A 14,668-nucleotide genomic window follows, 5' to 3' on the forward strand; every position below is an offset into this window, starting at 1 on the left:
GTAGTGTTATGCCCACAGTAAAAGGAAAGCGGGTATTCGGCAGGACGATCCCTGGCCCAATGCAGTTTCGTCTAGCGGACTAAGGCACCCGCTGACCCTCGTGTCTCCACAGATGGATGTTTCCATTCACTTGCATCAGGCAGAGATCTTACCAGATCTAGGGAATAGAAGGTTGCAGATTTTCTCATTATATGGTGACTATATATATATATATACATACACCCCATAATATTGACTTCCACATCTGGGTGGTAGTGAGGCCGGTGGATTTCAGCACATTATGGCCACGTGGATCAGCAATGCACTGCTCTCTGTTACCGGGAAACTGACGAATTTAACTTTAGATGTGAAAGGAGAAGAAACCGTCATGTAATTAGCACAAGTCAAGTAAAGATCATGCGATTCCTAACAGATATACTGTACATGTGTGGTCTTCAACCCTTAGCTCCAGCTGTGCTGCAACTACAACTCTCAGGATGTCTGCGCTGTGCGGAGATTGCGGTGTTATATAGAGTTTGGAAGCAAGTCAGACCCCATCCTCATGGAGGGGAAAATAATTTCACAATTCATTTACATATTTAACTTTTTAGTTTATTGTTTTAAAAAGTATACACCCAAAAATAAGTTCGGCTTAGTCACCTTCAGATAATGTGTAGTTACTCCTGTCACCATTGGACTTTGATATGCAGCCACCTGGATATATGTTTATTTGTGGTCAAGCATAGTTCCTGCAGGGAGCAGTCATTGTGCTTGACCTCGGATCTCGACAGAGGGACCTACTGTAGCAGTGTGTCGCTCGAGGAAAATAATTGATATCAGAGTTTAGAAGACACATTGCAAAGAGGAACCATCTTTAAATAGAAGTATCTAGAAGTTGGCAATCAGATCCTGCTTGGCCGCATAACAGGATTATTACATAAGATCAAGGCGCAATCGACCGAGATCAAAATATCAATCACAAACAGGCACTAAATAACAACCAACTGCATATAAGTTCTGATCAGAGAAGGGAAGTAGAATGAAGCCTCTGCAGTGACCAGAAGAACTTTCAGAGTCTCAGCCTCAGATCTAGTTGCCTAAGATGGGCCAAAGACAGGACAGTTTATCTGGGACCAAATACAACTAAAGGGGGCTAAATACCTTTACATAATAAAAATTGGCAAAGTAGAAGGTGGACAGTCTTGCTATATACTCAAAGTTTTGGACATGAGCTGAGCTTGGAACAAATTGTAAAGCAAAGGTTTTTGATAATGAAGCATTACATGTGGACAGTGCGATTTGCCTTACACTGGAGTGCGATTTGCCTTACACTGGCTATACACATGAGACATAATGAAGGATGGACAAACTGAAGGACCCATTGCCTGGTGATCAAGCATTGCACTGATGCAGCTATGCAGGGTTTAGTCCGTACTTGCAGTTACAGGTGTTCATACTGGCCAAACATTCAATGACACCGGGTGAAGGATGAACAATCATTCCGGGGAATGTTCTTTTACGGAAGGCTTTTTTTGTGAGCTAATAACCATTGTTTGAAAATTATAAACATGGCCACCTTCATTGTAGATGATGGTGGCGCGTCACTCAACATCTAAAATGAATGTTTTGATTGACTTTTTAGACTAATGTACATGACCATCATTAGCGTCCTAATAATGTACGATATGGAGAAGCACTCAGACTATCGATCTCGTAGTTATTTGTGTTAAATTATAATAAAAGGAGGTGGGTGGCTCCAACGGTCTCATATATGATCTTAGGCAATATTGGTTTTCAATCCGTTAGGTAACTCCGCACTTTTGGTTTGGGACTTGTCCACAATATTTGAAAGTCTACAAGATTCCAAGAGATGGATGGAAGAACCAAGAGTCACGAAGGCTTCTTATTAATATTGGGGAAAGGAATAAACTAGAGGTAAAAATGTGAGGTCATATAGTTGGGGTCCTCCAGTTGAAGCCTTCGTGCTGCCAGTTATTTATACTATGAAGAGGAACATTCTACTTCCTTTCTAAGACCTTGTCCAATCTCCGATACACAGAACGTCAGTATGAATCACTTTGGTTAATAGAGGATTCTGCATTCATCCACACAAGTGCGTTCCTGGCTTCTTTCATGAAAACAATGACCATTAGTGGTGGTCGCCTCTGGAGATCCTTGTGGTGAGATGTGACTGTCCGATGGGCGATAGTGACATTATTGAGCAGACAATGGACATCAGCACCTGTTGTCTTGTTCGGTAATTATATAAATATAATAAATAACAGAAATCAGTGGCTGTCTGAGCTCTGGACTCACAGAACGACTCTGAATTCTCTTTTTTTTATCTTTAAATGTTTTATATTTACACAGAACGTCAAAAAGAACCAAGTACAATCAAAATTATCTTTACTGACACATTCATTTCAGGCCCAGCTGCTCCTGTCACCAAGGTGAAGAGGGGCCCTGCAAGTTTTATGGCACCAACCTCTGATATGGGTGAAACTAACGCCCTTCCCACCTCCCTCCCCTTCCAAACGCAAGTTCCATGCGACCTTTGAGGCCAAGTTATTTATAAACTCCCTGTGTCACAGGAAGTGGAGTTAGGATTATAAGCTCTTTGGGGCTGGAGACTCGGGTCACTGGTTTTGGCTCCGCGCAGACTGACAGATTTCGAGCAATAAATAAAGTTCAATAATAATATTCATAATAATAAATGATCTCTAGTCTCCCAGAACAGCTGCCCAAAATAGGAGGTAAATGCACTATGTCCTCGTGGAACCAGCTACAAGAGTCCATCCCCCGGGACAGTCTCTTGTTTCTAGCTATTCTATTTTCGGTAATTTTTTTGGCTTTCTCCAATCCTCAATTCTCCCGACCTCTGATCCTTCACCTCCCTATGCCAACCCTGAATCCTCCATCATGAACTCCATCCACACGGCCTTTATTGGACATGGTTGTGTGGCCCTCACTATGGTCCCCTGATCTGACACTGCGTTCCCACATAACAGGAGTTACCTCCGCTGGTAGACTGAGGGAGTTTTAGGTTGTTTCGCACAGAACAGGGATTTGGGGGTGAAGGACACAAATGGTGATGGGTAGATGAGGGATGAGCAGAGGTATGTGAGGGACTCAGGGCAGGGGTATGTAGACTGGAGTAATGGTTGGGGAAGTATCCCCTACAGTGCAGATCTGTCAGTGCGAATCCCAGGGCCTCAGACCTGAGACGGAGAGCTTTGGGTGGGGGGGAGGTGGATAAGGGAGCACTTAAAGGATTAATGAAAGTGGACAAGTTTAGTGGAGGGTCAGAGAAACTGATAGGTTTAGGAGTCCAAGGAGAACAAAGATTTAGGACAGGTTCACATGGTCAGTGTCAGGATAAGTTCAGTGCGATTTCCCCTTCTCTCCTCTCCACTTCCCACGTGTGTCCGGGGTCACACAGATTGTCTGCTGCAGGTCTGGACGGCACAGAGGGAGGGTTTCCGAGTCAGGGAGGAAAGGGGGTTCCCTGCCCCCTCCCCCTCAGGCCTCTGGACAGATGCCTCAGTGGGGGAATCCCAGTCCCCCTTCCTCCCTCCAGGCTCCTGGATGGACCCCTCAGCTCCAGTTAGTGATGGTCACTTGAGTTTAGAAAGTCTCCATTTTCTGTGATTTGGAGTCGAGGAGGCAGAGGTGGAAGGGCCCCATTCCATGGAGTCGCCAGCCTCAGACGCGGGTCTGCTGAACCCACGGAGGGAAACTTCTTCTCCTGTTGGGGTAGAGGGGGAGACAGAGCTTACTTATAGATGTAACAGAAATTCACTACTGACAATGTACACATGTAGATGTCACATATAGACACATGGCGATCACCAACAACCACGCACATACAAGCAGAAGATGTCCTGCACTATACAGCAGCGAACGATGAGCAACGTTTTATCATTACGACATTATCGCAGCAATAAACTCCGCGACCTTATGTCCCTTATCTATTGAATCCTGGAAGAAATGTGACCAACCAGAAAAGCATTGCACGTGACACAGAGAAATAACATACAGGGATGTTCCTTGCAGACTACAATACATGTATATACAGTGGGGGTGCAGGGACTAGGCCTGTTTAGAGGTCTGATCTTGTGGGTGGTGGTTGAGGGGTGTGCAGGAAAATATTAGTACTGGTTCTCATTTAAGAGACCCGCCCTTCCAATGTATGGAGACATATTTCCAGGCAATGCTCCATGAGAAAAGTATATGCAAATTAGCTCCACCTTAAAAAGAAGAAAACTCACATCAGACATCCTTCTGTAGACTGTTGTTTCGGAGGTTCTTGCCCATCATTACTACAGAGGACTTTACTGGTCGGAAGCCTCAAAGACATCTATCCATGAGATACCTTTTAGAGGCAGGACCCCCGAAACAGCACTGTCTATAGATGGGCGTCTGGCTTGGCTAATGTCACCGTTTTCTTCCTTCTGGAGGGGAGCTATTTTGCATGCCTTTCTGGATCAGACCACTCTGTATGGACAAATGTAGGTCTGTATACTTGTATTCCACATATCCCATCATTTCAGAGCTGCTCAACTAGCTATCATCTTCTATAGTAGCATTGCTCAATAAGAGAGAAGCAGGATAGGATTCTGTGGTTTCTCCATCTCCCAGTCCTTGATCACCCCCTAACTAAGGCAGAGTCGGTAGACATGTGGACATATTCATGGGCAGCTTACCTGACCTGAACTCTTCGTTGGCAAGGAAGGGATTGAACTTTGCAGTTTAAAGCACACCTCCAGACAAACCTGACAGTTCAGATGTCAATCCCAACACCTTCCCCCAAGTCATACTCACAGGAGTCGAGGAGGCAGAGGTATTGGCAGCTGTTTGCAGGGTCATCACACTCGAGAGCTCCTTAAACTGTCCTGGTGCCTGCAGAACTGATATGAGGGAGGCAGGTTGTCACTAATCAATGTCTTTCCCTAACAAAATAATGACTTTGCAGGGATAAAACACACACATCAATTTTCCGCTCCTTCGTCCTGTAGAGCCATTACTTTGTTAATATGACTTGGAGGCGATATTGGGAAGTTGAGCTTACAACTGGTTAATTTAATACCAATTTGTAGGTTTTTGGGTGAAGGTGTGCTTTAAAGGGGCTGTCTGCCCTATATATGTCCAATTAGGATATATGGGTGTAGTATAGGGATAAGAACCCTGTATATTGGGCCCAGTGGGGATCCAAGGCTTGGCTCCTCTTCTCCCCATTACCTTAATGACCCATCAGTGCTCAGAAATACTAATAGTTGCTATTAGGGGGAGACATAATATAGGAAAAGTCGATTCATTGTGGACAACCCCTTTAAGGAAGCCGGAATTGTAAATTATGGAGTCCTCCTGGCATTGGGCTATACCTTTTACCTCATATTGGAAAATACATGCTGTTCATTCATATCAGTTCCCAGATGAGGAAGACGGTAATATAGAGCTAACATTACCTAAAAATCTAAAATCAGACGTACGAGAAAACACTTTACCAGATTTCTCCAGTTCCTCAATCTGTTCACCTACTAATCTCTATAAGGACTATTCGTTCTCTTGTTTACAACCTGTGGTTCTCAGACGGTTACCAAACTACAACCTCTATCATGCTGTGACAGCCTGCAGCTAGGAGTTGTAGTTTAGCAGGCTTCCAGGGCATGCTGGTAGTTATAGTTTTGCAACTACTGGAGATCCAGAAATCAGAGACCACTGATAGGTGTGGCTTTGGATGGTCCTTGCAGCCCTGAAAACTAGAACATGTGATTAAGTCGCCATTTCTATGTTGAATACACACAGAGCATGAATAATACCGTAACATCATACATCTCCTGCGTCATGTCATTATACTTCCTGTAAACAGCATTAGACAGAATTTCCTGTAGATTGAATGGCAGTCACCGTGACATGATGTCAAGTGTCTCCCCGGCATACACGCATTTTATAGGTGCCTATTGTGCATAAACTACATGTGAACAGTTCATCTTAAAAGGGAAACTGTCAGGAGTTCAGGGCCACAAAACCAATCACAACAGTGAGCATGGTGGTATCAGACTGCAGCTTCCTGGCCACAAATAGATGGTATCGCTGAGGAAATCAATCTTAAAGCCTCATGCACATGATGCCTCCAGTGCACGGAGGGTGGTCTGACAAGTTCTGGGAAGTGCCCCAATTCTCTGCATTATTCACCACCTAATTGCACCACTATGGGCTTGATTATTGTCTGATTAGTTCCACTACTCCACTGGCATTGAAATCCTGTGCTAATGTTGTGTGTCTCCTTGTTCCAACCTTCTGTACGCAGAGGCATCGCTGATCTACTGTGCACATGCCATACATCATACAAAAGTGCTGTGCATGAGCAGAGAAGCATGGGGCATGGGCTATACTTCTCTACCACAGCAGTGATGGATCAGAGCTGTATAGACATCCATCTGGGCATTGGAGGAGCCACTAGATGGGGAATCTGTGCATGTCAGAGAATCAGACCACCCTCGCTGCCAGGAATGTATGTCTGAAATAGTCTATTTCTCCCATACTCAGCGCTGTGATTGAATTTGTGACTTCCCATATCTCCAGACAGGTTTCCTTTAATGGCTCCCCTGTATCTTATGCATAAAAAAAGTTTTAGTCTTGAAGCCAAATCACAATATGGCCAGCTTCTCAGATCCTCGAAAGAGTCCAACCTTGTCATGGCCCATCCATACCTGGGAGGTGTCATACAAGTATTGAGTTCACTTTTGAGATGGAGCTATATCTCGTTCTTTCTGCCATGTTTTTCAGGCCTTTTAGGAGATCTTTACTCAAAATTTAGCCCCCAGTGCAGCTTATTCCACGTTTCATTGGGAAGTACAAACACAACTGCTTGACTTTTTAGCCCTGGGATCTTGTTTCACATGTTAAAAAGCAAATATGCAATTACTGGTTAATGTCCAAATGTTAAACGATAACTCCATCCAAGCAGTAATATTCACAAGGGTCTGATGAGCAGAAGTGCTCAGGTTTGTGATCGAGTCTGGATCCTGGAGAACAGCAGGAGACGAAGCTTCTCCATGCCACGTGTGCGATCCATTCATTACTAATTTACCCACTCAGTGGATAACGAGTGTTTAGTTACTGCCTTCTGAGGCCGCTCTATGTGTCGTGGCTTTATAAACTCATTTACTATATACTTACAGTGAATATCAGGGTGGAGTTACCCTTTATGCTGCCCAAACCATGCAATCTTATAGTATCAACCCGGCAAAAAGCAGATCCACCAATAGGTCGACTAGTCACTGTTACAATTGATATATATAATAGAAGGCAAGGAAAATGCCTTACTTAAATTTTTTGGCACAGCAATTCATCCGGGACTAAAAGGCTTCTATTACCCTTTCTTCGGTGTGGGAGTGTGACAACCCTTATCAGTGTCAAAGAGAAGACTGGTTGTCACTTTGTAAATCTATGTAGTCATGATTGGGGCACAGGCTGTACTGAGGTTTCCAGCAATAAGTGGAGTTGCTCTCGATAAGACGTTGATATTATAGATGATTATTTCTTTACATGGTTCCGGCAGCTTGTGGCTGAACAAGCTATGAATTCCTATCTATGGGTGTTCATGTGTCATTTCCGCTATCGGACGGGGTGATCATGAGGTGATTCAGACAGGAGACAGGTGATATAATGAAATTCGCCCTTCTTACCATCCCTTACTGTCTTCTTCATTAATCTTAAACCTGCGCACTTTCCCTTCCCAGCGTGAGGCATTATTGCGCTGTGGGATATGTTGGCGCTATATAAATAAAGGATAATAATGGTAATAATTCTTCATATTGGCAATCCTCCTCTCCTCTCTCTTCCACTTCTCTTTCTTTGCATTATGTGGGCTTTTCTAGATTTATGTAAATCTTAAAGCTGTATTCCCATTTTGGCTGTTTATGGCCTTAGTGCCAGTCCCACTTCCGGGATCTGCTCCTTTGGGGAAAACGGGGACTTTCTTTTAGTGGTCTAAGGCAGCTGGCAGTGGTCAGTGTTCTCATTACAATTAATGAAGCATTGGCCACACTTGTCTGTGGGAGTTATAGAGTCAAGCAAGGCGGATTCATCCAAAATTGAGGATGACAGGACACCAGCCCTTACACTCGGTGAGGGTCCGATACCTATCCATCATTTGTGGCACACTATTGGCATGCCATAAATGTACTAGTTTGGAACGCCTCCATTTCATTTCTTCAGCCCTGCACAACTGAAGACTCACCACGGCCTCCCCCAGCGACTCCAGCCAATCGCAGGTAGGTCCTGCCATCAGGAGGTCTCTGATACAGGAAGGGTTTGTCCAAACCGCACCTGAAGCTTAGCTACAAAAGACAACACAGGCAGAAACAATGACTTGTGCCTGTCTTTCCTGCCACAGGACAAGTTCCTCTCTTCTTCCTATTACTCTTGATACATTTTCACATCATTTTTCAGTAAAAATATAAAAAACATCTTCAATATATTTCCATCAGAAGAAAGATATATAATGAAGGTGGGCACACATGGCCAGGTAGGCTTCTACCAGTTTTCAGGCCTCATGGGCACCTCTAGCGCATGTGGACCCAATCCTCCCTTCTCTAGAAGTAAAGCAGAGGATAGGGTCATCGCACAGAGATTTTCCAGCATGTCAGAGAATCTGTGTGTGTGATATCGAGCACTTCCAACCAGCATGTATGGCCGGCTTAACACTCTAATATACTGTCACCTGGGGACGATGAGCCAATCCCATTATATGAGGTCCCCGTTAATATTATATTATTGGTATCCGTTCTAAGGTTCTTATACTTTTCCTTTAAAGCTGAAGATTTGGTCATTGCACACCATAACTCTCCAACTCTTGCTTCACCTTCCCTCAGCTTTTTGTTGCCTGCCCTTCTCTTTCCCCAGATGACAGACAGGACAGGGTGTGATGGTGATGTCACACACAAAGGCACAATGACATTGTAATTTCCACCTGAGCCTCGATAAGTCTCCTCTTCATATCGATTGGTTCTTGCGTGTGGTCCTTCCGGATCTCCTCCTCCACCAGCATCAACCTGTGGGGGGAATAAATATGGCCGCTGAAAGCACCAAATCCACATGCACAAGATACTTGGAACCTTCCCAGTAGCCTAAGGCTGGTGTCACACAAGGAGATTTCTGAGCCTTAAATAAATATAGTGAAGTCATATAATAAGAAATGTGAACATTCATTTCTATGGAGAGCAGTCGAGTGTTACTTTTCTTTCTTCAGTAATCACTATGGGTCAAGATAGAACCCAAAAGTCATCCCCGAGTGACACCACCTTGAGAAGATCACCGAATACCCAGAGGAACATGTGTGTAATATGTGACGTGATATAATTAGGGAATAGTAAATATCTGTAAATATAGGCACTGATCATCAGCCTCTCTGTAGCCTACAGTCAGGAGCTACATGTAGCTTACAGTCAGGAGCTACATGAAGCCTACAGTCAGGAGCTACATGTAGCATACAGTCAGGGGCTGCATGGAGCCTACAGTCAGGAGCTACATAAACCCTACAGTCAGGAACTACATGAAGCCTACAGTCAGGAGCTACATGAAGCCTACAGTCAGGAGCTACATGAATAAGTGATTGGAGTGGAGACAGGTGATTGGCATGGAGACAGGTGATTGGCATAGCCGCAATTTCACGGGAATTTTGTGGTGTACCTTCCCAGGGATCTTGGGTACCAACCCATATGAAAATAACAGAGACAATGTCTGTGTCCAAAAGAAAAAGAAGAAGGTGGCAATCACCGTCCCAATAAAATGTCCTTTATTCAGATTCACATTAAAAGACAGAGGCAGGAAAGGAGGACCCATTGAAGCACATACCAGCACAAAACCACCGTCTTCCGATGGGTCTCCACTCAGAACTCTACTGCCTCTGTCTTTTAATGTGAATCTGAATACAGGACATATTATTGGGACGGTGAGTACGACCCTCTTCTTTTTATTTTGGACAAGGATCTACATGGATCCTACAATCAAGAACATGGAACCTACAGTCAGGAGCTACATGGAGCCTACAGTCACGAGCTATATGGCGCCTACAGTCTGGAGCTACATGACCACCACTGGTGGCCGACATAAGTCCACTATTTATGACATTACAGTTTGTATAACGGGAGCCGCTGCACAGTCTCAACCTTCAGGTCCCTATAGACTTAAGATTATTGCCTAATAAAATGGATTTCAGTCGGATCAGTAGACAGCTTCATGTGGGTGGTCTCCGTCAGATACACCAGGCCCCTAGTAGAGTTTTTACAGGGGCACTCCAAATTTCATAGAACAAAGAATCTGTATATTATAAAGGTATACATCTCCACAATCTCTATCCACTCTAGATGTGCAGGCAGATATTACATCTAATACAAGTGGATTTTATGAACTTCTTATAAAGCACCATAGTGCGGTACAAATGTATGTTACTAATGCGATGTGACACTGTGCTACTTTGCTGGTGCAGGTAAGGAGCGAGGGTGACCACAAAGTTGTACTGTTGTGCTGTAAAGATGAGGTTTGTATAGTGAAGTACTAATCTGGTGTGAGAGCGTGGAGTTGATGTGTGGTAGTTGCAAGGTGCAAACGTGTTGTGTGATGTGACAAAGTGGGTCTGGTTCCGGTATCGTACTTGTGTAGTGTGATGGGGTGAAATTGTGGTGTAAATGTAGTGCAGCGGGGTGTTGTACTGGCGCAATGTGATAGTATAATTCTAACACCATTGTGTAGTGATGTAGTATTGTACTGGTATGGTGCCATAGTATGCTAATAATATGGTACTGATGTTACTAGTATGATGTGGTAGTGATGTGATACTATTGTGGTGTTGAGGCAATGGTGTGATGCTGGGTGTTGCTGTAGTATTGTGCTAGTGCGGAACTATGGTGTTGTACAAGTATGTTGGCTTGGTATTACTATATGGTATTGGTATTATGGTTTGGTCTTCACATGATGATCCAGGACTGGTGTGGTACTAATATAATAATGTACTAATGTGAAGGTTTAGTACTAGTATGCTAATGAGTATCACCAAGATGAGTGGTCCTATGGTGCTGTATGGTACCTATGCACTATTCTGTATGGCATTTTTCCCAGTACACAAAGCCACATTTACATTTTTTGGTCTTCACAGGACTTCTCTACCTCTAGGCATAGGCATTCATGATTCCCCCATGAATGTAACTATATATGTGATGCATGGATGCCTCAGGTCTTCCAGGACCACTTTGGGACCCAACTGTGGCGTTCATATACCCTGGTTGGATGTGATGCAGCCTCCACAGATCCTGATAACGGTCTCTGGTTACTATTGAGTAATCCACCATGTGCAGAGGACAGGAAAGGTTAGTTTATATAATCTATGAAACCAGAGCAGGAAAATGAATCCATTGTCAGCGCCAGCCTCTCCTGTTACAGCCACTTCTGAGAAGCGCGCGGTGGACATAAGCGTGTGCAGTCAAGCAGGAACCACCAACATTTCCCTTTTAAATTAAGATCAGAAAATTGTGTCCATCTCCATGATGGGAGGAGAAGCGAGGAGCAGGCGGAAGAACGGAGCACAATTTATAGTGGATTCTGTCCATACAAAGGAAGAAAAGAAAACACAATATTTTCTCTGGAGTCAGATAAAACTGCTGCAGGGATCATGAATGTAATAGAATTTCATCAGAATCATACCAAACAAGAGGAAAATGTAAAAATAACTACATTACTGTAGAGCTGTGAAAATCGAGCTAAAAAGGGGGAAAATAGGGGATGGAGAAGAAAATGGTGAAGACCATAAAAAGGTTTATAAAAAAACATGCCTCAAAGTACTCCCATGTCACATATGCAGTGCAATACTATGGTATTTCAGGTTAAAGTCCTCCAAAAGATCTAAAAAATAAAGTAAAAATGAAGAAAAAAAATACATAAAATTTTGAATCACCCGGCGAAAAAATAAAAAGTCCTTTCACAGTTTCGTTGCAAGGAAAATAAGTGCAAACAAAACTTTTTTTTTAACAAATTTCATATTTTTTGTAACTACTAAGATATTAAAAAACAAGTTTGCTATCGCCATAATCGTTCTGATTAAGAGAGTTATTTTCAATACACAGTGAATTCTATAAAAGTGAAACCACAAAAAATGTTGAAATTTCCTTCCATGACACGATAACTGTGGCCATTCCCAAATCCCATGATACAGAGTAACTGAGGTCGACCACATTCCGGATTCTTTTATATCCCGTGATATAATTCTACAATAATTTGCTGAATTTATAAGGCGGAGCACCACTTCACTACAGGTGTCTGTAATTCTCATTCTTGTGTACCCCGTTATTAATGTGCAATATATTATATCTATATATCTCACATACCATTGTGTGAAAAAGTGTCTGCTCCCTTCCTTATTTCCTATTCTTTTCCATGTTTGTCACACTTAAATGTTTCAGATCACCAAACAAATGTAAATATTAGACAAAGATAACACAAGTAAGCAGAGAATGCAGTTTATAAATGAAGGTCTTTATTATTAAAGAAAAAATAAATCCAAACCTACAGGGCCCTGTCTAAAAAAGTGATTGCCCCTAAACCTAATAATTGGTTGGGCCGCCCTTAGCAGCAACAACTGCACTCAAGAGTTTGCGATGACAGGCAATGAATCTTTTACAATGCTCTGGAGGAATTTTGGCCACTCATCTTTGTAGAATTGTTGTAATTGATCCACACTGGAGGTTTCCGAGCATGAACCGCATTTTTACGGTCATGCCACAGCATCTTAGTCGGATTAAGGTCAAGACTTTGACTAGGCCACTCCAAAGTCTTAGTTTTGTTATTTTTAAGCCATTCAGAGGTGGATTTGCTGGTGTGTTTTGGATCATTGTCCTGCTGCATAACCCTACTGCGTTTCAGCTTCAGATCACGAGCAGATGGAAGGATATTTTCCTCCTTCAGGATTTTTGGTAGACAGCAGAATTCACGGTTCCATGTACCAAAAGCCAAAACAGCCCCAGACCATCACTCTAATATCACCATATTTTTCTGTTGCTATGATGTTCCTTTTCTGAAATGCTGTGTTACTTCTACATCACATCTAATGGGACATAGACCTTCCAAAAAGTTCAACCTTTGTCTCGTCAATCCACAGTGTATTCTCACAAAAGTCTTGGGCATTATTGAGATGTTTTCTGGCCTTTGTTCTTATTGTTCAGCAGTACTTTTGGTCTTGGAACTCTGCCGTGCAGGCCACTGTTGTCCAGTTTCTTTCTTATGGTGGAGTTATGAACACTGACCCTAACTGAGGCAAGTGAGGCCTGCAGTTCTTTAGATGTTGTGGGATCTTTTTTGACCTCTTGGATGAGTTGTCTCTGGGCTCTTGGGGTAGTTTTGGTCAGCTGGCTACTCCTGGAAAGGTTCAGTATTGTTCCATGTTTTCTCCATTTGCGGATGATGGCTCTCTCTGTGGTTCGCACAAATTCCAAAGCTTTAGAAATGGCTTTATAACCTTTTCCAGACTGGTAGATTAGAATTACTTTGTTTCTCATTTGTTCCAGATTTTCTTTGGATCACACCATGATGTTTAGTTTTGGAGGATCTTTTGGTCTATTTCACTTTTCAGGCAGGTCCTATTTAAGTGATTTCTTGACTGAGAACAGGTGGGCAGTAACCAGGCCTAGGTGTGGCTAGGGAGTTTGAACTACACTTCCCAAAGATGTGATAAACCACAATTAATTTATGTTTTAAGAGGGGGGAATCACTTTTTTCACACAGGGCCCTGTGCGTTTGGATTTCTTTTCCCTTAATAATAAAGACCTTCATTTAGAAACTGCATTTTGTGATTCCTTGTATATCTTTGTCTAATATTTACATTTGGTGATCTGAAACACTTAAGTGTGACAAACATGCAAAAGGATTGGAAATCAGAAATGAGGCACTTTTTTACATAACTGTACATCACTGCTGCCCTCCGCAGAGATCCACTCCACTGGCAGGAAAGTTATGATGGCCTCAATCATCTCTTAGGTCTCCTTCACAAGTCCGTATAAAACCGGTACCGGTGTCATCAGCGTTTTCGCTCAGCCTGTCATCCGTGTGGTCATCACTGTTTTTCCAGTATGGATAAAGAAATAAATGACAAAGCTTCCCCTATACTTTGCAATGTTAAACACGGACAGCACATGGACTGTGCACTGAAGCCATCCGTGTGCTGTACATGTTTTTCACAGACCAATAGACTTGTATTGACCCTTGTCATCCTTGCTACCGAAAAAAAAATTGAAAAGAGACTGGGAAGAAAGAAAGTGCAATAGGGTCTTATCCAATGATAAATGGGAGTCAGGAAAAGGGGAGATGCAGTGGGTACGGAAAGTATTCAGGCCCTTTAAATTTTTCACTCTTTGTGTAATTGCAGCCATTTGGTAAATTCGAAAAAGTTCATTTTTGTTCTCATTATTGTACACTCTGCACTCCATCTCTAACTGAAAAAAGAGAAATATAGACATTTTTGCAAATTTATTAAAAAAGAAAAACTGAAATATCACATGATCATAAGTATTCACACCCTTTGCTCAGTATTGAGTAGAAGCACCCTTTTGAGCTAGTACAGCCATGAGTCTTCTTGGGAAAGATGCAACCAGTTTTTCACACCTGGATTTGGGGATCCTCTGCCATTCTTCTTTGC

The 14,668-nt window shown here is 42.8% G+C and overlaps 1 protein-coding gene across 12 annotated transcripts in view; it reads right to left on the reverse strand.

The window, feature by feature from the left end:
* Window positions 1-569: 569 nt before the first annotated feature.
* SYNGAP1 (synaptic Ras GTPase activating protein 1) overlaps window positions 570-14,668 on the reverse strand; it is a 456,710-nt gene continuing 442,611 nt past the window's right edge. For 10 of the 12 annotated variants that reach the window (XM_073561313.1, XM_073561314.1, XM_073561315.1 and 7 more), the window contains 3 exons: window positions 8,957-9,038; window positions 4,801-4,886; window positions 570-3,724 (listed from right to left, as the gene is read on the reverse strand). In XM_073561313.1, the coding sequence (XP_073417414.1) occupies window positions 3,584-3,724; window positions 4,801-4,886; window positions 8,957-9,038 (309 nt within the window). In that variant the 3' untranslated portion in view covers window positions 570-3,583. The remainder of the gene's footprint in view (window positions 3,725-4,800; window positions 4,887-8,956; window positions 9,039-14,668) is intronic. The other 2 variants (XM_073561324.1, XM_073561325.1) reach the window with 1 other exon arrangement.

This window comes from Dendrobates tinctorius, unplaced genomic scaffold (genome assembly GCF_039654945.1).
Source record: "Dendrobates tinctorius isolate UK_male_01 unplaced genomic scaffold, ASM3965494v1 ptg000315l, whole genome shotgun sequence".
Taxonomy (NCBI): Eukaryota; Metazoa; Chordata; class Amphibia; order Anura; family Dendrobatidae; genus Dendrobates; species Dendrobates tinctorius.